Source organism: Haliotis cracherodii, unplaced genomic scaffold (genome assembly GCF_022045235.1).
Source record: "Haliotis cracherodii isolate W230 unplaced genomic scaffold, xgHalCrac1.p SCAF_2, whole genome shotgun sequence".
Classification (NCBI taxonomy): Eukaryota; Metazoa; Mollusca; class Gastropoda; order Lepetellida; family Haliotidae; genus Haliotis; species Haliotis cracherodii.
Genome location: NW_027266275.1, coordinates 12,331,234 through 12,358,544, shown reverse-complemented (window position 1 = coordinate 12,358,544; position 27,311 = coordinate 12,331,234). Strand labels below are relative to the sequence as shown.

The following is a 27,311-nucleotide window of genomic DNA, read 5'->3' as shown; positions in this document are numbered from 1 at the left end:
TCCATTCTATGTGGTGACTAAGTGATGTTCATGTTATGGTGCTGTCAGGATCCCTGGTAGCTTGTACTAAGAATGTGCAGTGATGTGAATGTATGTAGTCACTGTGAAACAGATGCTGGAAAAGATTTCAATGGAGCACAAATAGAGCAAGTGTTCTGCGTTTCATTACTCAGCAGCAGACACCATTAGCCTATCGCCAGGGCCGTGTTAACTTCGCCTCCAACACTCAGGGGAGAACAAACCATCCACACAGAAGTTGTTGAAATATTTATATTCTCTGTTATAATATGGAATGTTAAAAATTGATAATTTTTCAATTTGAAGTTTACACGATATACAGCTTTTCCATTGGACGAGAGGTCGGTCACATGACCGCGAAATTGTCGTTCATAAGTGTATGAGGGACGCAGTTTGACGTTCATACGTTTTTCACGAGACCATGTTCTTGAAATGACGTAAACATTAACGGACTATTTTCACATTCCTGGGGAAATCACAGGGAATTCCCTGGGACGAATACATACAGAAGCGTTCTTTCTTTAAATTTAGACCCTTTAATCTTGATCTAAGCATTTTAAGTGTACATCAAGAAACGTCAGAGAGTTTGACTGCATGATCGTTTTAGAATATCCTCGCTACGACCCAACCTATAGTGAACAAAACGAAGAAATGCACAGCCAAACCATCGAATCATCGACTCGATCCATGTCTGGGATAAAAGTGAGTCAACCGCAATCTATGAATTTACCTTAGTGTCCAATTAACACATCTTTAATCACCTTTCAATGATCGCAAGCTACGACGTTCATACAGTCTGGCCCTCACTCAATATGAAGGTTCATACTCCAATGAACTCACACAAAGTGAAAGTCAGTTCTGAAAAATGTTTCCACGACAAGCATGAAAATATCGACAATAACATGTTTCATGTTTCACTGCCGTTATCAAACATTTCAAATTGGCACTTAAACAACATACATTGTTTAAAAGAAGCATTGCCCCGACGGTTGACAAGAAAAACATCTGTCTCTTCTATAACAGTTCGTTTGCTTTGATGTTGTCGACATAGTTTTACTGTAGCACTTTGGACTTGTGACTGGTACATCACGTGCTTTAACATGTGGCGATATTCTGTTCCCTGTTGTGATATGATTTCGTCAGAGTATTATCATATACCACTCACTCATGTCACTACTGTCTCTGTCACCACTGAGTTATCCAAGGACACAATCTCTGTGTATGCACACTTTAAAGCTCGTCTTCACATGTTGTAGTAAATGCCTTAATTCAGTCTTAGTTTAGGTCATGCTACTCTGGACGATAGCTGGTTTCATAGTGATAGCCCAATGAGATACCATGCCACAGTGTTAACATACATCACAGTCGAGGTCAATGCCTTAATTCAGTCAATTTGTAGTCATGCTGCAGTCGGGTAATCTCTGTCCCACTTTGGCTGGTGAAATGAGGTGAAATGAGGTTAAATGTTGTGTTCGAGATTATTGTACTTATAAAGAGGCGTGCTTGCACGTGTTTGTGTGTGTGTCTGTGTGTTTGTGTCCGTGTGTGTGTCTGTGTTTGCGTTTGTGTGTGTGTCTGTGTTTGTGTGTGTGTCTGTGTGTGTATTTGTGTGGGTGTGTTTGTGGGTGTGTCTGTGTGAGGTAGTGTATGTGTGTCTGTTTGTGTGTTTCTGTGTGTGTGTTTGTGGGTGTGTCTGTGTGAGTGTGTGTATCTGTGTGTCTGTGTTTGTGGGTGTGTATGTGTGTGTGTGTTTGTGGGTGTGTCTGTGTGAGGTAGTGTATGTGTGTCTGTTTGTGTGTTTCTGTGTGTGTGTTTGTGGGTGTGTCTGTGTGAGGGTGTGTGCTTGAGGGTGTTTTCTGTCTGTCTGTATGTCGCAAAACATAAACCGCTTGAACAAATCCCGAATATCAAAAGGCAGTATTTTATTGGTGCGTATAGATCATCCTTAGGAAGCGACTCCTGCCTTTTTGAACTTATGCCCGTTGAACCTGACCCAACAACGAGAAATCGAGGAAAGACATTTAAACAATATTGAAAAAAGACTTGTTCCAAAACCAGTATGCTTCAAAATATACTCGCAATTACAGAAATCTAATTTAAAAGATTTGTTGCCAAGGTTTCAAAGAAGGTACGATAAGACTGTAATTATCTGACGGATCTGACTGTAATTATCTGATGTGTGCTAACATAAGAAAATAATAACCTACATTTCTTGAATATTCAAAACACGAATGGCGGTTATTGCGATATCTTTTTTAATATATTTTTTCCATTTTGTAGACATTTGTCCTGATATGTGAATTACATTTTACAATGATGAAAACAGCAATTCTTGGTTCCACCATCCACATGCGCCATGGAACATTATTGTAGCGAAATATTTTATAGAAAATGTTGGCCTCCTTAAATATAGACTAAGTCTTTATATATTTTTTCAAAAATAGATTCAGTGCATACAACACATTTTAAGTAAAGCAAAACATGGAAACAGACTTTGAACAATAGATAATTACCTGTAAGTCCCTTACTTCCTAATTATGGTAAAGGATAATAATTCTCACCACTTGAAAGATGGTTCTTAGTCTGATTGGACAATATCTCTGATTGATATCCAAGATTTGCGTTCTTGTCCAAGCGATAACACTCGGCTGATAAATACATTGGTGTTCAGGAATCTATATATACCATGACAGTGATAGAGTTCGTCATATTGATCCGAAATGTTTGTCACATAAATTAAGCTAGTGTGGGATAAAAGGGATTCTTTTAAAATGGTTCCAAAGTTACTTATCTGGTGGAAAGCAATATACAGTTATTAATGGACATCAAACGAAAGTTAAATACTTGCCTGTGTCCCTCAAGGTTCACTCTTAGGACCCTTTTTATTTTAAGCATTCATCAATGATATTGTCTGTAATATCCAATATAATATATAATTGTTTGTTGATGATACATCGCCATATGACATTGTTGATGATCCAATATCAACAAGTATTTTAATGAATCATGAGTTGGAACGTATATCTCAATGGACTAAAATGAAAAGAAAACAGTTAATCCAGATAAAACAGAAGCAATTACATTTTCAAGAAAACGGAAAGTCACCGTTATACCTGATTTATTTCAAGAACAATTTGAAAATAAAAAATATTTATAGCCACACACACCCATGGCTAACTTTATAAAGTGATGGACATTGGCATAGCCATATTGAAAATCTAACTGCCATGGTTAGCCCATTGATATATTGCTTTCGTAGTCTGAAATACAATTGAACAGACGCAGTCTACATACGATCTGCTGTTCATCCATTTTACCCTGGTTTGATTACTGTGACCATAAATGAAATAATTGTACCAAGGGTCAAGACTTGTCCCTAGAAATGTTAAATCTTGATGCACTAAGGTATGTGAGTGAGTATGGTTTTACGCCGCTTTAAGCAATATTCAAGCAATATCACAGCGGGGGACACCAGAAATGGGCTTCACACATTGTACCCATGTCGGGAATCGAACCCGGGTCTTCGGCGTGACGAGCGAACGCTTTATCCACTAGGCTACCCGACCAGCCCCTGATGCACTAAGGACCACATGTGGTGCTGTGAGGGGCACAAGTCATTTAACATTATAACGAAACCGGCCTATGATTGGCAGAGAGACGAAACTTTCTAAAACTATGCATATCTCATAAAATGAAAAGTAGCACAACGCTAAAGTATTTCTGTGAAATGACACCTGTAACAGAATTAGATCGTCCACATTATCAAACACATAGGAAACAAAAATGAACAGAATAAGCCCAATTGCCGAACTGAATTATATAACAAAAATCATTTCTACCTGCCAGTCTTATCAATCACCTTCCACTGTAGGACTGGAATTGTTAAAAACACATTGGCCGTCCATGTTATTGCGTGTCTTTTTCATCTCTATACTACGCCATGGTATAACTGAAAACTGTTCAATAAATCATTAAATCATAAGTTACTAACTCACTCATTCATGTACATGCTCGACGTACAAAAATCTAACGTTGGTTGACACAAGAACATAGTTATATGTTGTATGGGATATGTTAAAATAGGTTCACAGATCGAAACATTCACCTCAATAATTTAGGCGAGAAATCGTGTTTTAAAAGGGCATGTGCGTAGTAAAACGGTTTCTGTGTCGATGTTGTGAGGTGACAAGATGTAAAACAAAGTAAGGATAAGATATATAGGCGACAACAATTGAGGTAGTATATAGAGTTGAAAAGAAAGATTGGGCTATGGTTACAGCGGAGGGGAGAAGCCTGTTGTGTACACAAGCGGGGGAAAATGTCAGCATCATAAAAAACTGACTGATTGAATATTTTAATGAGTTAAGTACGCAGAAAGGTTTGCAACAGCCTCGATCACCGTTGCTTACTGGTTGGAGTCTTGCTTCTTTGAATTTTCTTGCAATTTTCAAATCTTGATGTCTTTGAGGTTGATTGTAAGGGTTTTGATTTGGTCCCACTGAATGTTGTGGCTGGGGTGATATGGTCTGATAAAGGTGATTTAGAGTCAACTTTGGACCCTGATCTCTGATGTTCTTTAATTCGGGTTTTGAGGGGCCTGGACGTTATGCCCATGTAGGCATGTCCACAATTACACGGAATGTGGTACACAACCCCTGATGGTTCTTGTTGTTGAGTTTATGGTGGTTTACTTTCTTCCTGTGTATATCATACTGGTAAGTGAATGAGTGAGTGAGCTGGGTTTAACGCCGCTTTTAACAGTATTACAGTTATATCGCGGCGTGTCAGCCCAATGTGGGAGGAAAGCCCGAAGTGATGCAGGTCTCAGACGTTTACCACTTCGGTGAAACCCACGAGCACCGTTTTGGTGCTGACGAACTTAAAACCATAATCAGGACAAACAGCATACTGGTAAGGCTCATAGAGATTGTTGTTAGACAGATGCTTTGACAAGCTTTCATCAACTGCACGTTCAATTTATTTGGAAATAAAAGATAGGTTTGATACTGGTTGGTAGTTGTTAAGTTCATCAGGGTCCAAGTTGGATTTCTTTAACAGTGGCTTGACAATTGCTGCTTTACAGACTGATGGCATGACGCCAGATCCAGGAATTGTATTGATGATGTTTGTAAAAATCAAATTGGCCAAGATCACTGTGGTAGAACTATACCAAGAACACACGAGGTGGGCTTGGACTTTCTAATATCGATACATCGTTTTAGTTATCCCTCGTCAGTAATGCACATGTACTCAGTGTGAGAATGTGAGGTCAGGCTTAATTAATGCCAAATTTAACTGTCGCAGGTGTGACTTTGTCGTCATTACTTGAAACGCGCACGTGTTTCGCATTAAAAGTTTTAAAAACTACCAGCACTTAGTATATATGAATAAAGTATTTTAACACATACACCGTGTTCCTTTAGACCGCCCCACCCTTTTCACAATACAAGGGAGGTAACTGAACGTTAGTATTCGAGACTAAATCTGATATCTATCTTAATTGTGCCAGTTTTTCACAACCACAAATAACGTTGTTCACCTGAACGTCAGATAAACATAAAAATCATCACAATAAAAGAAAGTTACATCAACATATTTTACATTACCTTATGTAATCTGACACAACAGGTGGTCTGAATATATATTTAGCTCCTCATGTGCACTGTATAGAGATTAAATTGTACTTCGTGGATGCCTTGAAATAACCAAATCTCTGCCAACCTGTCCCTTACAAAGGACGTACAAGGCAGGCAACTGTGAAATCTATACAAGTGTTGATTCAAAAGCGGGCAAAGCTGATGACAACGTTGGTTCCTGGATCGATTCTTGGATGATTCTTATAAAATCGTGAGAGATCAGCACATTTCAATATAGTTCTGTGCGCACCGATTACTTGCTTACAGTATCCGTACATTATCCATGCATTATACGTATATTATCAGCTTTTTATTCATACAGTATCCGTGCATTATCCTTACAGTATCCGTACATTATCCGTGCATTTTCGTATATTATCTGTTTTTTATTCATACAGTATCCGTGCATTATCCTCACAGTATCCGTACATTATCCGTGCATTTTCGTATATTATCTGTTTTTTATTCATACAGTATCCGTGTATTATCCTTACAGTATGCGTACATTATCCCTGCATTATAAGTACATTACCTGTTTTTTATTCATACAGTATCCGTGCATTATCCTTACAGTATGCTACATTATCCTTACAGTGCCGACGCTTCAGTGTCATCACATATCTTCAACTTCGGCTCCTATTTAGAATGGTGGATCTTCCTATTGTCACAGTTTGTATTACAGTGTTTACTTTCGTCTTTTATACATCCGGGAAAGGTTTTCCCTTAGGGCTCAGATATATCATTATTTATGCTGTATTAATAATGTGTCTATTGATTTAATTATACCATAAGAACGTGGATAGTGTCGTACATGGATGAGACTTTGCAAGCTTATCAAAGAGATACATATCAAGACCGAGTTCGAAAAAAGGCGCCATCAATTTTTTTGTGGAGAGTTACCCCCATTGCTACATGTATTTTTGACAGAGTTAATGCCCTTACAGCATGCTTTATCATCACTGTATAGACAACAATCTATTATACACCTTGTTGGGGGATAGTTTTAACGCTTTTTTAGTTGATATATATTCTATGAGATAGAGTATGATATTAGATAAACATGTATATTATTGCATGGGGTAAATGATAATCCTACTGTAGTTTGAAGGACGAAAAGCGAGGTTTTTGACTTTTAATGGCAAGTGAAAAATAATTAGCAACCAACGCCATAAACGCAGTTCACAATATTTAAGCTGTGTTGTTTTCGATATTTCTTTTACACATTGTTTGCCTGAGGCAGACAAAGAGAGTTATTCTCACGACTTAAAATGCGTTTCTGAGGTTGGGCTTGACATATCTGAATTGAATATTCCCGATTTGCGACACTGTCCAAAAGATTACTCCTTTTAAATAGCAGAATATATTTCCACCTTGTAAAAAGTTTCGCACCAGCATATTTTAGGTGTTATTGCGAGTTCATTTCTAATGTAGAGATCTTCATATGGTACACTGTGTTGTCACATTATCTGTCTGTGGAATGGTAGCCCCTTAACTGAGGGAGTGGGTCTATGCTATAGAATTTGTTTTTTTGTTGCTTATCGCTGCACTCAGCAATATTCCAGCTATATGACGGCGGCCAGGTCTCTCAATAGAAATTCATGGTTGAGGACAGAAAGGTCTTTACTGCTATTAATGTGTATGCCCATATGATCTCTGCTTGCACCAAATGGGCATGTCATGTCGGGCTATTGCCACCGTGTTGAAAAATAATCATACTTTAATCAGTTGACTCATTAGAAAGCTCACATTTACTGGACATGTGAGGGAGGACAAGCCAGAGAGATTAGGGTCCTTGTCCGCCAGGCTAAACGGCTGAAAGTTCAACTTGAACTGTTCTTCGTCATCACTGGCATACCAGTCAAGCGTCTAGTAAATAATGCAGCAGGACTAACTTGCAGAAGACCAATAACACGACAACTTCAACACACGAGGAAACGTTTAGCCGGCTGTCAGGCTCGAGCATACTGGAACTTGTTGTCATGGAGGAGGATTCGTTGGTCTGACAAGAGTCGGGTTTTTGCACCACACTGATGGTAGGGCTCGTGTCTGGAGGCAAAGGGGAAGATCTTATCATCGGGTGTTGTATAGGGGCTGTATGAGGCTGCTATTCCTTTGATCGTAAACTTGATTTGGTCACAGTTCAGTTCATTTCAGGGGACATTAAATGAAGATATCAGACCCCACCGATCACACGCAGTAACTGACCATCTCCAGGACAACGCCATTAAGACTCCACCAAGGTCTTTTCGAAGTCCAGACCTGAATCGAATTGAGTATCCAGGGGATCAGTTTGGACCTAGGGTTACAGAATCTCCAAGACTTGACCCAGGTATTGCATCAGGAATGGCAAGACATCCCTCAGTTGAAGATCAGGCGTCGATTTTAAGCACTCACTTATGCTCTTGATAATTTTTTGGAACAACGTTACTGACACACGTATGTGTTGATCTGTCCATCTTAGTCCTGACAGGTACCATACGTACTGCCTAAATGTATCCCCAATTAAGTTGCTTTTGTTTCACTTTCAAGCTTCTCCTTACCCATCTCTTTTCTGACAATCAAAAATCTTGGTGCCCCGATACTTTTGACAAGGTTGTATACATAATCCATGAGAGTAATACAACCTCACATGTACACTTGTCTCCTTATTCAATAATTATATTTTGAATTTTTCAGAGGGAGTGGGAAAAGTTAAAAAGTTAAAATTTGAAAAAGAGCTAGCTTTGGTTGACACTACAATTTAGTTGTCTGTTGTATGGGATATGTGATAAAGTTCCCCACACTCACTAAAACTAATACTTTGATGTCATAAGGTTCATCCGTGAAGATCCAGGGTAGAATATATATACTGCTTCAGCAACCAATGCTTGCCGTAAAAGGTGACTATGGTTGTAAGAGGCGACTAACGGGTGGTCAGGTTCACTGACATGGTTGACGCATGTCATCGTATCCCAATTGCGTAGATCGATGCTCATGATATCAATCACTTGGTTGTCTGGTCCAGACTCAATTATTTACAGACCGCCCTCATATAGATGGAATACTGTTGAGTGCGGCGTGAAACAACAAACAAACAAACTTCATGAGTTTAATACTGAATAAGATGAAGAAACATTAGGCAGCACATTCAGTACAGTCTTCTAAATAAGAAAATACAGCAAAGATTTATTTCTTGACATGTGGAATTTAGTCCATTGCATAATTAATAATTCGCATAAGGATTGACGCACTTAACGCGTACCAAGTATTAACATTCCAGATCAGAATATTTCTGCATTGTGTGGGCAAAGTTACAATGCTGTTTGTCATCACCGATTAAATTTCAGATAAACAAAAAGGTCTTCGTACATTTCTTGTCACAATTATGGTGTGTGTTTCAGTTCAAACGGCAGATTTCATCATGGAACAAAGAGATTGGATCTTATCTGGAAGTGAATGTTGAATCCATGTATATTTTAGATTTCAACAAATTGATGTTGATGATGATCGAATTAAAAACTGTCCCACAAAATAGCCCCTGTCGATGTTTTTTCTACACTGGGACCAGGGAACATGTAACGTCCGTTTTATGGCTATGGTATTGCCGAAATCGTCGTAAAAATATAACTGCTCACTCATTCACCATTTTCATATAAATGTTTCCAGGGTAATCCCGCAGGTCGTGCACATCAGGTCACATGCAGTCAATGACAAACATTGAAGCCACAGTTCTAGACTAAACCTTCAGTTTTTGTTTTCTATCAGACTAACATATACTCTTCCACTTCTGTGTTTGTACACAGAAAGAGGAATCCGTATTTATCAGAGGATATATCACATATGTCTTTTGAAATTAGGACATCCCTGACATACTCCCCCGTCTCTGTCAGTTGCATCACCTTGTTGGTGATCATGTCTACAAGCAGGATGCCTCCTGTGCCTGTAGTTGAGATACCATAAGGGTAGCTGAGTGCTCTGTCTCCGGTAGGGGCGTATCTCCACACAACTTCCCCCTCTGACGTCAGACATGTCACAGACTTATTCCACGAGTCAGATACGAGTATGTTGCCCTGGTTGTTGACACACATGTAGAAGGGGGAGGGAAACAGTTTCTCCTTGTTGTGTGTAGTGACTGACCTCAGCACGTGTCCCGCCATGTCAAGGATATCAACACAGTTCTTACTACCTGCTGCTAGAGAAGAAGGACTCAGAACAGCGAGACTGAAGTACCGCCTGCGTGTTGTGATGGTTGAGAGCAGCACCAGGTCAGGGGTCACTTCTACTGTTACAATATGACGGGATGCAGGGACCGCAACCATCACCAGCTTCTCCTTCAACTGTGTTACACCATGGGGAGAGTCGTCCAGGCTTAGTTTAATGTGGCATGTCAAGCTGTTCCTTGTGTACAAAGATTTCACACATTCGTTCTCCGTGTCAGTGACTACAACTGTCTGTATACCATCTACAACCAGGACTGTGACGTCACGTAGCCCGGTCTCCTTCTTATCGCCCACTATCCTCCCATCTGTCTGGTCAACCAGCACTGGAGACGGCAGACATGTGCCCTCATCCTGGATTGTGACGTTAATCTTCCCCAGCTGTAGGTCATCTAGGATGTGCTGAACGTTATCAGTGTCAGGTGTAAACCTGATGTCATCTATTCTCCGTGTGTCTGCTGTGTATGTGTCCCTGACATACCCCCAACTCTACAGCCCCCAACTCCCAGGCCTGATAAGTGTCGTACAGGTCCATCTCACCGTCCGATACCAAGGCCTGGTCAATGAACTCACAATGTTGTCTGCACACAATGAATCTCAATCTCGTCAAGCTTCACACCACAACGGGGTTGGCCGGCGCACGTCTGTGTTATTTGATTCAGTTAATCCAAGAGTTGTGTTTCTTTCTGTTTAATCTTGTTTATAGCTGTTTGAGAGATTGATTTAATATTTTGCACACTTAACTCCGTGCTCCAATAAACTTTTTTGTAGTTTCTCGTTTTTCACCTCTACCTTCTTCGACCTCACCTTCAGTCTCTTCCCCATGTCAAATCTCTTCTCCAGCAGTACTGTCTTCATCTCTGGCTTCAAAGACTCAATGGTGACGACAGTTTTACAAGCTCTGTGGTAGATGATACAACATGTCTGACAAGCAGCCTTCTGACAGTCTTTACAGTGGAACTCTACATTGTTACTCTTGTGTTCTGTACACTTGACCCTCCGTCTGCCCTTTGACCTAGATGACAGATCACACAGGTCATTGTTCTGTGACGTAGGGCTCACCCGGTGTGTCTTCACACATCTGTCACAGAGGGCCACTTCACACTAAGGACACCACAAGGCACCTGGAGTTGTCTCCCTTATTTGCTGACAGATCATGCAGTATGTGCTTGATGTCTCTGTGAACAGAAAAACGAACGTATTGTTTCTAAAACAAACCAATATGGGAATGCTAAGCATGTAAACAGTCTTAATTTTAAGTTCAATAACCGATTCAACTTGATGAACTATTTCAAGTTTCAATTTCTCATGAATAATTAATTCAACTTAAACACAGGTGATTAATCAACTTAAATATTAGAACTGGTTGTACCTTTCTCTTGTTCACCTGGCTCACCTTCCACCAAATAATTCATCAAACTGGATTGACTTTATTTCTCAATACCTCGTTTAAAGGTCTCTTTTCATAAATGTATTATTTCTTGAACATTATAAACTGATCAATATGAATTTTCTTTGAAAGGCATTTAGAAATGATACACATAAGGAAGAGAATATATGGATGTCAACTTCTTTGTTATGAGGAGCACAACGTTTCGGAGTATATGCTTACTCCTTCAGCAGGTGAATGAATGATAACTTAGCTATTATAAGTGTTGGCTTCCATTGTCTATTGCTAATCACCTATCAGCGCCATTCATCTGTTGGCTTCCTTTGTTAGCTGCCACCCTTTGTTATTTTCCATCTTTTGTTATCTTATTAATTTTGTTATCCTTACATGTACATACAGATGCTCTCTGTCTCATGGCATTTATTCACCAGATAAAGGAGTAAGAATATACTCCGAAACGTTGTGTTCCTCATAATAAAGAAGTTGACATCCATATATGAATGTTACGTCTGGTTGAACTTAACCTGGTCCATCACCCTCGGCCCCGAGGGTGTCAGTCAGCCTCTGTATAATGATGATGGGTTTTATTTGCCCCGCCCACTCCTCCACTGGCCGGCTGGGATGGGGGACTTTGGTATCTTGTCGACAGAAGGCAGAGGGGATCGTCTTGGACTGTACAGCATCTTTTCTGGTTTGAATGTATACTGTGACACATTTCCTGCAGAAAGTGTGATCACACCTCAGTGTACAGGGGTCTGTGTACAGTTCCTGGCAGATCACACAGGTGAGGAATTCTTTCACTTTTTCATTCTGGGATGTCACCATCTGTAACACAAGAAATTAAAGGTCACATAGATCCTTTTAAAAATTTCAAAAAATATTTTTAGGTGAAGTTCGTCTGTCTTTGTAATGGGGCAATGTGTATTTTGGTTGGCACATCCTGAAAATGTCTTGTTGAGAGCCACTTCGGACTTACCTTCCGCATCAAGCTGACATGGTATAACTGATATATACTGTTCAAAGCAGCATAATACCAAACAATTCACATGTTAACTGCACCATCAAATATGTTGAAACGTCTATTATTCGATATCAAACGTGTAGTTTGACTCCGAGAAGTCAGTGTTGTTTTTATGCCGCAAGAACATCACATGTCAACTACATCATAGTGATCAGTGTTATGTGGAGTGGCGTCCAGGCAAACCAACTGCTCACATCATGAGCATCGAATCACGTCCCGAGGGTACAATGAGACACAGTCAGTCAGGTCTCACATTGTAACACACCATTCATAGTCGCCCTGTGATAAGCGTTGGGTACTTGGGATTTTGGAGTAAATTCTCTGTAAATAGCAAGAGGGTTTATTCTTCCTCTTAACTCAACTGCATTATTTAATAACTGCTGACAAAAACATGTTTACTGTTTGACATATAATTCGTTGTTTCAAAAAGGACTGCGTATATGTCGAGTGTCAACCAGGCAAAACCACAGCTGCTGATACGACCAGCTTGGAGTCAAGTCGTCAGGGAACGATCAGCCAGTCAGCCACATTGTAACCATCCGCTCAAACTGAGTCGCTCTTGTGATAAGACTTTAATATCCTTTTAAAATCAACTTGAAGATTTTACAAAAGCTGTATAGTGCTTTGGGAACACATTATTCCCAATATATTGATATCATGCCAAACGAGTCGTCTAAGAAACGTACCTTTTCCTCAGTATAGTTAAACTAATTTTCGTAATGAAGTACTGGCTGTGCTAAAAGAACAAGCTGGTTGTTTCCACACAATACAGGATTTACCTTGAAGAGAAAAACTAATACTGAATAAATGAATTATTATGACAATGTGTGAGATCAGGCTTAATTTATGCCAATAAACTCGTGCAGGTGTGGCATTGTCGACATCATTTAAAATGAGCACCAACAGTCAGTATAAATGAATAAATTATATCAACACCATCCTTCCTTCATAGTCAATAGATACACACACACGCACACAAACACCCTCCCCGAAATCCCAATACAAGGGAGGTAACTGTACGTTAGTATTCGATACCAAGTCGCCAACATGAAAGATATCCTTATTGTGTCAGTTTTACACGTCGAAAAAAGGCTTTGTTTACCAGAATGTCACATATACATAAAACTTATATTAACTTTGAGTCAAATAGTTCCTACTTTCGGTTTCTCTTCGTTTGAAGTATCATGAGTTGACAAAACTAAATTAAACCAGAATCTATAATTTAAGAAACATATACCTCATGTAAGTTGACACTATCGATGAATATACAGGTATACTAGTTCTTCATGTGCACTGTGTGAGATTTAATTGTATGTCCTTAATGCCTTGAAATAACCAAATCCCGCCTCTGAACACGGCTGTGCCTACCTGTCCCTTCCACACGACGTACAAGGGAGGCAACTGCGATGTCCCGACTAGTGGTGATTCTAAAGCGATTAAAGCTGATGAAAACGTAGGTTTATGGATCGAATCTGGGATGATATCGATAACAACGAGAAAGATCGGCACATTTCAATATCCGCACACTAGACACGTTATAAACAGTGTTTTTGTTATATCGTTAGATATTATGCACCTTCGTTTTTGTACAAATATGTGTGGACATGTTTGTATGTAATGTCGTTTATGTCAGTACAAGAAGTGATCATGTACCGATTTCACAGTTTAGTTCTGTGCGTTACTGGGTTATCCTCGTTGTTTCAGTTTGGAAATCAACAGTCAGTGACAATAGTCCAGGCAGCCTTTCGTAGAAACCCCCATTATAAAGACTTTGTATAGCAGCATTGTATGGAATGTCTACTGTAAATAAATAGTATTGAGTGATGACAACGTTAATTACATTGTCAGTCTTCTAATAAAGACCAACACCGAATATTCACATCAAAATACAGTTCAACGCAAGTCCACATTTTGGCCTTATTTGTACACATTCATATGTTTTCACAAGTGTTCAGTATTATACAGAGAAGGGACTGGGATTGTGTGAGGCCAAAGTTATCAAAGCGGCAATAAAGGAGTTCCCTGACAACCGATCAAAAGTACAACAGGATGTGGTGACAGTGTCATGGAGACGGAAATGATTTTTAGTACGCACAAATGAATTCTGATTCGTTGGACGAACATGCGCAGAGGGCACAGCGAATACCATACTCTAAAATGAGCCTCTAAAATAATTCTGCAAGGGCTTTTATTAGTAAGATTCACCTGTGCTGTTCGGTTATTGCGTTGTGTTGAATTATCCGTACAGTATCAGTGCATTATCTGTGCATTTCCCATCCATTAAACTATATTACCCGTGTATTATCCATGCATTATACGTTCAGTATCCGTACATTATCCCCTTCAGTATCCTACATTACCTATGTGTTATCCGTACATTACCCGTGCATTATCCGTACATTATCCGTACATTATTATTAGAGTATATGTACATTACATTATCCATACAGTATCCATACAATATCTGTACATTATACGTATATTATCTGTTTTATTTTCATACAGAATTCGCGCATTATCCGTACAGTATCCGTGCAGTATCCGTACATTATACTATTTCTACCTCTACTTTAAGCAGTATTTCTGGTATGTCACGGCGTGCTTACAGGAGGAAAGGCCAAAGTGATGAATGTCTTCGATGGTTCAGTGTCATCATATCTCCGGGTTTCTTCAACTTCTTTCGCCTCCTATTCAGAACGGTGCCGCTTCCTATTGTCACAGTTTGTATTGCGGTGTTTACTTTAATCACCGGTTACTTACCAAATCAACAAAAAGGTTTTCATAGATTTCTTGTCACAATCATGGTGTGTGTTTCAGTTCAAACGGCGGATTTCATCATGAAACAAAATAGATGGGATCTTATCTTGAGGAGAATGTTAAATCCACGCACATCGTACGTATTTTAGATTTCAACAAATTGATGTTGATTGTGATCGAATTAAAAACTGTCCGACTTAATAACAACTACTGTTGATTTTCTACATTCGGACATGTAAGGTCCATTTTATGGCTATGTTATTGCCGAAATCGTCGTAAAAATATAACCGCTCACTCTTTCTTTATAGCATATAATTGTTTTTATTTTCATACATCCGGGAAAGGTTTTGCGCCAGGGCTCAGACAAAATATGATTTATGCTGTATTAATAATGTGCCTGTTGGTTTAGTTGTTTCATAAGTACGTTTAACTTAATGCATAGTGTCTGCAATGGGGACTACTGAAGTTACATGAGTGAGACTTTGCAAGCTTATGAAAGGGATACTTAAGACTGAGTTGGAAAAAAGTTGCCATCAATAATTTTTTTGAGAGTTACCCCCATTGCTACATGTAGTTTACATGAGTTATGCCCTTACTGTATGCTTTTCAACATTAACTTAATATGATCATCACTATATAAGCAAAAATAATTCTAATATACCCCTTGTCGCGGGATAGTGATAACGTTGTTTTCTTGTTGATATATATCCTATGAGATATAGTGATTGAGTATGGTTTTACGCCGCTGTTAGCAATATTCCATCAATATCAAGGCGGGGGACACTAGAAATGGGCTTCACACATTGTACCACTGTAGGGAATCGAACCCGGGTCTTTTTGACTGACGAGCAAACACATCCGACCACCCCTATGAGATATACGAGGGATGATATGAGATAAACATGTATATTATTGCAATGATAATCTTACTGTAGTTTGAAGGACGAGAAGCGAGGTCATGGACTTGTATCATATAATGGCAAGTGTTATCGATGCGATACACCAATCGGATAAACTTACTATCACGATCCTATAAATATGTGGCTATCCTCGTATGTTTCCACATAGTTAATATCTTACATTAGGGATACATAATGCAATTTGCATTCCTCATATTTGATATTTACAACACGGAAACACACCTATCGGATAAACTTGGTATCACGATCTTATCAATATAAATTTTTTCGTATGTTTCCACATCGTTAATATCTTATATGAGGAATACACAAAGGCTCGCATAATGCAATTAGTATTCCTAATATTTGATATTTACAACACGGAAACAGACTCGCCCAGTACTTTCTATGTATTCTATCAACTGGGTTTACCTCTATGCTATAATTACAGATATCTTAGAAGCTTGAATGATAGTTAATTGCTTATGTAATGAATAAAATTTAGGGCTTCTTCATTTTTAGAGAAAACATGGCTATATATGTTACATATTGGTTCATGACATGTGCCCTTGATGTACGAGGGGTGACCGGAAAGTTCTGAGCTTAACTGCAGAGGATGAATAGTACACCCTTAACAGTTAAGATTAAGTACAATACAGAACCCATACGTTCCTTCCTTACAGGCTGCGTTTGAACCAAATACCCAACCAGGGAGCACATTTCGACAGGCATCAAAGTGACCAGAGGGGTGGATACCGGATTTTAAGAGGGAAAGAAAGAGCCCCTAAGATGATCCAAGATCAGGATCTAAGTCTCTCAACTTCCACCACAACGGGAAATGTTGATGAAATACATGATATGACTATAGATAATCAACTCACTACACGCCACACAGCCAATACAGTTTGAGAACATTCTGAGGAATGAACTGGCATTACAAAGGTTTCAACACGCTGTGTTTCAATGCGTCTGATTAGAAACGCTACAGTTTCGTCATCTCTTGTGGGAACTTTCGTAATTTTGAAGCAGATCCACTTGATTTTGTTCAGCGATATGGGTAAGTCTTGAGTTCACTACTATCAGCCAGAGACTAGACAGCAGTCAACGCCGTGGAAACATCGGACGTCCCTTCCTTCGAACATTCTCCTTTGCTACCATATTTGGCACGGTCAGACTTCTACCTGTACCCAAACTCAGAGACCACATGGGGTATATGTTCTCTGCCAAACTTGGAGAAAGAACTATTTGGCAAGCATGATGCAAAATGATGATGACGTCAAGTCTGCTGTCGAGGTTATTTTACACCATTATGAGGAAGCCATCCATACCAGTGGGACTCAGGTACTTCAACATCGTTGGCTGAAGCGTGTGTGCCTCGGAGGGGAGTATGTTGAAAAATAATTAGCAACCGATTTCATCAAATTTAGGCTCAGAAATGTTGTAGCCACCTCTCTTAAATTTCTGATACCCATCAGCCTGCTGTAGATGTGACAGAACAAAAGTTTGATGTTGACACCAACATGGAGTAAGATTATTTCGTAGTTCTCGCTCATAATCTTTACCTGACAACACCAAGAACTGTTACCTTAATTATTCGCCCAAAGCTCTCACGGGGGCACCTTGTGTTGTTTCCGATATTTCCTTTCCACACTGTATGCATGAGGCAGACAAAGGGAGTTATTCCCACTACTTAAAATGTGTTTCTGAGTATTGACTGTACAGATCGAAGATTAATATTCCCGATTTGGGATCCTGTCCAATTAGGGATAATCCCTTGAAGATAAATATATCGGAAATGGCAGAATTTATATGCACCTCGTCGAAAGTACCGGACCAGAAAACTGAAAGTGTAATTGCGAGTTGATTTTCAATGAACAGATTTTCAAAATGGTACACTGTGTGCTGACACATCATCTGCATGTAGAATGGTAGCCGGCTTAACTGCGCAACCTCGTGGGCGCGTTCATGCGAGCCGTATGCACACCTGGGGGGGTCTCTATTAGAAATTAATGCTTGATGACAGAAAGGTCATGCGTCTTAACTGCTATTAATTTATATGAATCTTTAATCAATTTGAAAGTCTCTTTTTTAAACAATTGTAACTGAAATGCTTAAGCGTACAATCCCAGAAAATAAAAGATCATGTCGGGCTATTGATTGAGGGACTTGCTGAGGTCAGGACGTCCACGGAAGACCAGTGGCAGAAAGGACAGGGTCCTTGAACGACAGGTAACTTCAACTTGGGCTGTTCTTAGTCATCACCCCAACAATAGTGTCCCTTAGCAACTCTAGGCGTCAACTGAATGCAGCAGGATTAAGGGGCAGAAGACCATTAACAGACCCACTTCTCTCACTACAACGCATTCGGGACCGTTTAGCAGGGTGTCAGACTAGAGTACACTGGAACGTCATGGAGGAGGATTCGTTGGTCTGATTAAGTGAGTGAGTATGGTTTTACGCCGCTTTTAGCAATATTCCAGCAATATCAGGGCGGGGGACACCAGAAATGGGCTTCACACATTGTACCCATGTCGGGAATCGAACCTGGGTCTTCGGCGTGACGAGCGAACGCTTTCACCACTGGGCTACCCGACCGCCCCCCGTTGGTCTGACAAGAGTCGGGTCTTATTGCACCACACTGATGATAGGACTCGTGTCTGAAGGCAAATGGGAACATCAGGAAACATCCAGGAAACAGTGGCATGCGGGGGCGGATCAGTGATTGTATGGGGTTGTTGGTCCTTTGATTGTAAACTTGATTTGGTCACAGTTCAGTTCAGCGGACATTAAATGGACAATTGCCAGACCCCACCAGCACGAGCTGTGACTGACCAGCAATCACTGTAAAGTTGGAACACAAACTGAGATTAATACTTTGACTTATCCAGGTTAGAATATATATATAGGTATTCTGAAACCCATGCTTGCCATAAAAGGCGACTATGCTTGTAAGAGGCGACTAACGGGTTCTTAGGCTCGCAGGCAGAATATATATATCCTTGTAAGAGGCGACAAAGAGGCGATGCATGTGATCGTATCCCAATTGCGTAGATAGATGCTCATGATATCAATCACTGGGTTGTCCGGTTCAGACTCCATTATTTACAGACCGCCGTCATATAGCTGGAGTATTGCTAATGCAGCGTTAAACAACAAACAAACCGAGTATACTGCCGTTTCTGTATAGTTGTTGAGAGCTGGCAAGATGAAGAAACAATAGGCAGCACATTCAGTCTTCTTAATAATACAGCAAGGATTTATTTCTTACAATGGGAAATTTGGTCCATTTCATAATTAATAATTCGCATAAGGAATGAAGCGCTTAATGCTTACCAAGTAATAATCGCAAGCTCCGACGTTCATACAGTTTGGCCCCCACTCTATCAAGGTTCATACTCTTATGAACTCACACAAAGTGTAAGCCAATTCATAATTAACATTCCAGATCAGAATATTTCTGTATTGTGTGGGCAAAGTTACAATGATGTTTGTTATCAGCGATTACTTTTCAAATAAACAAATTTGAAGTTTTGTAGATTTCCTGTCACAGTCATGGTGTGTGTTTCAGTTCAAACGGCGGATTTCATCATGAAACAAAATAGATGGGATATTATCTTGAGAATGTTGAATCCACGCACATCGTACGTATTTTAGATTTCAACAAGTTGATGTTGGTTATGATCGAATTAAAAACTGTCCCACAACATTACCACTACTGTTGATTTTCTACACTCGGACAAGGGAGCATGTAAAGTCCATTTCATGGCTATGTTATTGCCGAAATCGTTGTAAAAATAACCGCTCACTCTTTCTTTATAGCATATCATTGTGTTTAAATTGTATGGTCAATGTTAAGTAATGTTATACCTTTTGTGACCAAACGGGTGAATAAGTGGCACCCCAGGTTTTGGTGAAGACTTTATTTGATACTGAGTGTTCTATACATTGACTGGATCTATTTTCTCCACACCATTTTCACATAAATATTTCAAGAGTAACCCCATGCACATCACTGGAATAAACCTTCATTTTTTGTTTTCTATCAGACTAACATATACTCTTCCACTTCCGTGTTTGTACAAAGAAAGAAGGTTCCGTATTTATCACAGAAATTACCATACATGTCTTTTGACATTAGGAGATCCCTAAAATACTTCCCCGACTCTGTCAGCCACATCACCTTGTTGGTGCTCGTGTCTACAAGCAGGATGCCTCCTGTGCCGGTAGTTGTTATGCCACAAGGGCAGCTGACTGCTCTGTCTCCGGTAGGGGCGTATCTCCACATAACACCCCCCTCTGACGTCACACATGTCACAGACGTCTTCTGCAAGTCAGACACGAGAATGTTGCCCTTGTTGTTGACACACATGTAGGCGGGGTAGGTAAACAGTATTTCGTTGTTGTGTGTTGTGACTGACCTCAGCACGTGTCCCGCCATGTCCAGGATATCAACATAGCTAGCAGCACCTGCTGCTAAAGATGAAGGACTCAGAACAGCGAGACTGCAGTACTTCTTGCTTGTTGTTATGGTTGAGAGCAGCACCAGGTCAGGGGTCACTTCTACTGTTACAATCTGACGGGAGTCAGGGACAGCAACCATCACCTGCTTCTCCTTCAACAGTGTTACACCCCATGGAGGGTCATCCAGGGGACGTCTACTATGACATAGTTGATTGTCTCTAGTGTACAAGGATTTCACACACTTGTTCTTCATGTCAGTGACAACAACTGTCTGTATACCATCTACAACCAGGACTGTGACGTCACGTAGAGAAGGCTTCTTTTCATCATCCGCCATCCTCCCATCTATCGTGTCGACCAGCACTGGAGACGGCAGACATGTGCCCCGAGCCTGGTATGTGACGTCAATCCCCCCCAGCTGTAGGTCATCTAGGATGTGCTGGACGTTGTCAGTGTCAGGTATAAACCTGATGTCATCTATTCTCCGTGTGTCTGCTGTGTCTGTGTCCCTGACATCCCCCAACTCTACAGACCCCGACTCCCAGGCCTGATAGGTGTCATACAAGTCCATCTCACAGTCCGATACCAAGGCCTGGTCAATGAACTCACAATGTTGTCTGTACATCTGCATCTCAATCTCGTCAAGCTCCAAAACAGAGTGGAGTTGGCCGGCGTACGTCTGTGTTATGGGATTCAGTTTATCCAAGAGTTGTGTTTCGTTCTCTTTAATCTTGTGTATAGCTGTTTGAGAGATTGATTTAATTTTTTGCACAGTTAACTCCGTGCTCCTTAAACTTTTTTGTAGTTTCTCGTTTTTCATCTCTATTTTCTTCGACCTCACCTTCAGTCTCTTCCCCATGTCAAATCTCTTCTCCAGCAGAGCTGTCTCTATCTCTGGCTTCATAGACTCAATGGTGACGACAGTTTTACAAGTTCTGTGGTAGATGATACAACATGTCTGACAAGCAGGCTTCTGACAGTCTTTACAGTGGAACTCTACATTGTTACTCTTGTGTTCTGTACACTTGACCCTCCGTCTGCCCTTTGACCTAGATGACAGGTCACACAGGTCATGGTTCTGTGACGTAGGGCTCACCCGGTGTGTCTTCACACATCTGTCACAGAGGGCCACTTCACACTCAGGACACCACAAGGCACCTGGAGTTGTATCCCCTATTTGCTGACAGATCGTGCAGCAGGTGCTTGACGTCTCTGTGAACAGAAACACGAACGTATTGTCACTAAAACAAACCAATATGGGAATGCTAAGCAAGTACATGTAAATAGTCTTTATTTTAAGTTTAATAACCGATCCAACTTGATGAACTATTTCAAGTTTCAATTTCTCATGAATAAATACCATATCATAACCACAGGTGATTAAATCAACTTAAATATTAGAACTGGTTGTACCTTTATCTTGTCCACTTGGCTAACCTTCCACCAAATAATACATCAAACTGGATTGACATTATTTCTGATTAATACGTTTTAAGATATTTTTGTCATAAATTTATCTTTTCTTGAGCTTGATAAACTGATCGATGTGAATGTTACTTCTGGTTGAACTTAACCTGGTACATCACCCTCAGTCCCTAGGGTGTCAATCAGCCCCTGTATAGTAATGCTGGGTTTGATCTGCCCCGACCACTCTTCCACTGGCCGGCTGGGGTGGGGGACTTTGGTATCTTGTCGACAGAAGGCACAAGGGATCGTCTTGGACTGCACAGCATCTGGTCTGGTTTGGATGTATCCTGTGACACATTTCCTGCAGAATGTGTGATCACACCTCAGTGTACAGGGATCTGTGTACAGTTCCTGGCAGATCACACAGGTGAGGGATTCTCTCCCCTTCCGAATCTGGGATGTTGCCATCTGTAACACAAAAAATGAAGGTCACATAATCATTTTTCAATTTTTCAAAAAATATTTTCAGGTGAAGTTTGTCGGTCTCTGTAATCGGGCAATGTGTATTTTGGTTGGCACATCCTGAAAATCGTACTGCCAGGATCCCTGGTAGCTTGTTCTAAGAATGAGCAGTGGTGCAGTGATGTAGTCACTGACACAGATGCTGGAACAGATTTCGATGGAGCACAAATAGAGCAAGTGTTCTGTATTTCATTAATTAATAGCAGATACGAGGACCATTCAATATATAACCAGCCTAAGCTATTTATCAGATTTTAACGGTTGCATGCTTGTGCACCAATGTATGTCACGTGCATAAAGAAAGTTTCACTGAGGAAATTGTATTTGAAGTCACACACGTGATCTATAAAGATGGCAAGGGTAGATTCTGCCAAATTTTCGTCAAAGGTTGAATACAGGGCTGTTATTAGGTACCTCTACTTAAAAGGGAAACCGGGAAAGGAGATGTTTATGGTGACAGTGCACCTTCGTATGCACAGGTCAAATTCTGGGTTGCAGAATTGAAGAGGGGTCGGGTGAACCTGGAAGATGAGCCACGCCCTGGCAGGCCTGTAGAGGTCACCAATGACCAAACCAGTGAAGCTGTGAGACAACTGGTTGTCAAAGACATGCGAATGAAGGTGTCAGAAATGGCCAAGGCCTTGGACATTTCAGAGGGAAGTGTCCATACCATTTTGCATGATCCTCTGGGTATGAAGAAGCTGTCTGCCCGATGGGTCCCAAAATGTCTGAGTGATCATCAGAAGGCTGTACGTGCGTCAATGTGTCAGGCAGTCTGGATGCAGACAACTTGATGGAGAGAATTGTTACTCGTGATGAAACCTGGGTACACCACTATACTATGACCCAGAAACCAAAGAACAGAGTAAGCAGTGGACTGGCTTTGCTTCACCCCGTCCCCAAAAGTTTAAGACTCAACCATCGGCTGGCAAAGTCATGGCAACCATCTTTTGGGATACCAAAGGGGTCTTGCTCATTGACTACTTGTCACGTGGCCAGACTATTACTGGAGAGTACTACTCCGGTCTCCTGGACCGTTTGCGGACTGCTATTCTTGCCAAACGTCGTGGAAAGATCACAAAGGGCCTAGGTGTGCTGCTCCAACATGATAATGCCAGAGTGCCCACCAGTCGACTTGCGGTGGCCGCAGTGAAGCGGAACAGGTTCAAAGTATTGCCTCATCCATCTTACTCACCAGACCTGGCACCAAGTGACTACTTTCTCTTCCCAAACGTGAAGAAAGAACTGCGTGGACGTCATTTCCGGTCCCATAATGAACTCACCTCAGCAGGGAGGGGTGGTTACACGAACAACCCCATGGTTTCTATCACAACGGGCTTTTAGCTCTCACACATTGCTGGACAAAGTGCATAGACCTCAATGGTGATTTTGTGGAAAAAGAAGAAGTGAGGAGCAGTAGCAAATAGGTTAGGCTGGTTATATATTGAATGGCCCTCGTATCATTGGCCTATCGCCAGGGCCGTGTTAACTATGCCTCCAACACTCAGGTGAGAACAAGCCATCCACACATAAGTTATTGAAATATTTATATTCTTTGTTATAACATGGAACGTTAAATATTGATGTCTCCACGCCTTGCATGAAAATATCGAAATATCATGTTTCATTAATCAATGCCGGTTTCAAACATTTCAAATTGGCACATTAACAACATACATGTTTTAATGAAGACATTGATGCTTGTAATGACAACATTACTTTTTTGCAGGGAAATGTATTGGGCTTTTCTAACGGACGTGATTGGCCAGAGTGAGACAAAGAAGACTCATTTGTCTTGCTACGATATTAGGCTCAAATCTAATGTATGGTTAACTCAAAGAGCAGTTTTGGATTGTGTCCAAATGAGGCAAAATAGTTGTTTGTAAGCTTCTATTTATTTTAATGGTTTATTAAATTCTTTATGATCCTCTGGTGTTTTATTAATCTCCAGTAAGCAGTTGTCTTTCGTCGACCTTATATACTCGTTGAGTTGATGTTATATCATTGATAATACATCCAGGATAAAGTTTGAAAAAACGTTTTTGTTGAAGATTTCATTTTCTTTTCTAAATACATCTGTGGTTGCAGGAGTGCAAACAAACAAAATACAGGTTCAGGATTGTTCCATTATATCAGGGCCTACCTGAAAACGTAACTGAAGTTCATGAACGTTAGCTTTGAATACTGTAATTTTCACTTTGTTCGTTACAGTACATGTCTCCTATTACTGATCTTCACCGGGCACAAAGGTTACGGTTACGGGAAACACTTTCTTGACTTCGACCCTGCCGCCATATAAATGTCATTCACTTTTTGTCTTAGCCTTTAAATTGGAATAGAGTATTATACATTTTTAGTTTCAAACATTAAATATTTCATATTACTCAATAAAAACAACAATGGTGCAATTGTACAGGGTACAGGTTTACTCGCATTTGCATGCGAAGATGGAAACAAACATATATATATACTTTTCAAAAAAGAAACTTGACATAGATGTCAAATCACTTTTTGCCAAATATCTAAAATAATTACATTAAATGAAAACCAAATAAGTCAAACAGAAAGATCATGTGTCTATGATTCGCGAAACGTAGCGCATAAACACATAAACGTAGCGTTTGGGGATCAATTTTACAGCTTCATCCAAACGCAACCACCTGTAAAAAACGTGCAGCACAGGATCCTGCATTTAGGCATGCAGCACCCCTCCCCCCCCCCCCCCCCCCCCTTCTGAATGGGTATAAAAATCCACATCAACGACTGTTCACACAGTCCTTACAACGGCAGTAGAGGCGGTGACAGAATGCCAAGACTGAATGCAGCTCAACGGAACAACGCCAATGGGAGATTACAAGCTGGAGCAACTCAGCAAGAAGTGACCAGGCACTTTGGCGCGTTCAGACAGACAATCTCCTCACTGTGGACCCGATACAACAACACCAACAGAGTTGACGACAGACCAAGGTCAGGAAGACCAAGGGTGACAACCCAAGCGCAAGATCGATACATCCGGCTGCGACACCTCCGAGACCGCACTACCACAGCCACGTCTACAACCACACAGATCCCTGGGGTACGCAGAATATCAGATCAAACGGTACGCAACAGACTGAGGGAGGCAGGACGTTTTGCACGAAGATCTGTTCGACGTCATGTATTGACCCCACGTCATCTGGCGGACCGTCTGCTTTGGTGCCAACAGAGGGTTAGATGGGCACGTGCAAGATGGAGAAATGTACTGTTTACTGACGAGTCCCGTTTCCTACTCACACGTGCTGATGGGCGCGCACGTGACTACAGACGTCGGGGTGAACGTTACGCCCCCAACTGTGTGCAGCAGGTTGTCCCATTTGGTGTCATGGTATGGGCCGGAATTCATCACGGTGGTAGGACCCCTCTCGTGCATGCGGCAGGTGCATTGACAGGTGTGCGTTACAGAGTCTTGATCCTAAAGCCTTACGTTCTTCTTCACGTCAACGTTCATGGCGGGCGGTTCCAGCAGGACAACGCTCGACCGCATATTGCAAGTGTTTGTCAGGACTTCTTACAGCTCAACAGCATCCAGACATTACCTTGGCCAGCCCGGTCACCAGATTTGTCCCCGTTTGAGCATCTGTGGGACGAGTTGGATCGACGCGTTTGCAGAAGGTATCCACCGCCCTAAACACTACCGACGCTTCTTGATGCACTTCAGCAAGAATGGCAGCACATCCAACAGCGTGTTACTGACAACTTGATTGCATCTATGGGTCGTCGGTGATTGATGCATCTGGTGGGCACAACCGATACTGACATTTTCTGTACCCCAGTGACATTAACTGTATTGTGTACGTGGGTCTGTCCAGGTGACACGATTAATGCTTTGAACCTTGTGTACATTGATCTTAAAACCGTGTTTCAATTATGGTATCTGTGTCCTATTTTGAAACAATCGCATTATATTAAATTTTGAAAGTCAGTGTCAAGTTACTTTTTTTTAAGAGTATATATATATTTTAGGATTGTTAGGTTTTTAATTTGGTTCAGTATATATATATATATATATAATAAAATAATAAAGTCCACGTTAGTCCATCATCTTCTTTATATCAGTTTCATACATAGTACTTTTGCTGTCTCATGACAGCTCTTCAGTGTAACTGACATTGACATATAATGACGTCATACTTATGATTACGTCATAAATTACAACTGTGACGTCATAATGTATTTACACACTCCAGCGACGACACCAAGTAATTTAACAATTGTAGGGAGACATTTGAATTAAATATACAGTATTTGTAAAGTAACAGTGCAACAATTACGATTGAAATGACAAATCTATTAATACATTATAGAGTTCAATTTTGGTTTCATCAATGGGATAAACATTTGTTCTTTTTCCAGTCTCAGCTGCTTGTTACTTGTATACAATTTATAAAACGGAAAAATAGTAAATTTCCCGTTTCCGCAATCATCAATGTGTTTGCTGACACCTAAGCATCGAACAATAGGGTCTCTAATCTGCTGTTTGTGTACAGTGACTCTATCTTTTAATTCCATGCCGGTTTCACCGATGTAGTTTTCGCCGCATCCCGAACATCTCATAACATACACCACATCTTTGCTGCGGCAGTTCATGTCGGCTTTCACATTGAAACCCTTGCCATTTGCAAAAAGGAAAGTAGTTCCTTCACTCATGATGTTACACGTGCCGCATCTTGGTGTGTTACATCTACTTACACATGGTACACTCTCTGTACAAGAATATTTGGATGGACAAAGAATTTGCTTGAGATTTTTTGGTTGCCTTGTACTTTTTATAATTTTAAATTTATTCAGTCCTTGTTTCATTTTATCGCTTTGCTGTAAAATTGGGAGGTTGTCCCTTATGACTGGCATGATATCACAGTTATTAGGATTGAAGGTGGACACAAACGGTATAATTTGATCGCCCACAGATTTTTCATTAGGTTTCAGGAGAGTATGTCTTGGAATTTTTAAAGACTTTTCTATTGC

The 27,311-nt window shown here is 40.6% G+C and overlaps 1 protein-coding gene and 1 pseudogene across 1 annotated transcript; both read right to left on the bottom strand.

Moving 5' to 3' along the window:
- Positions 1-9,394: 9,394 nt before the first annotated feature.
- On the bottom strand, positions 9,395-12,065 carry LOC139468990 (tripartite motif-containing protein 2-like; annotated as a pseudogene).
- Positions 12,066-19,840: 7,775 nt separating this feature from the next.
- LOC139468764 (E3 ubiquitin-protein ligase TRIM71-like) lies at positions 19,841-22,253 on the bottom strand. Its single transcript, XM_071250897.1, has 2 exons — positions 21,953-22,253; positions 19,841-21,590 (listed from the first exon to the last, which is right to left on the bottom strand). The coding sequence occupies exons 1-2, from the start codon at positions 22,251-22,253 to the stop codon at positions 19,960-19,962; spliced, it is 1,932 nt and encodes a 643-aa protein (XP_071106998.1). The 3' UTR covers positions 19,841-19,959.
- Positions 22,254-27,311: the final 5,058 nt, after the last annotated feature.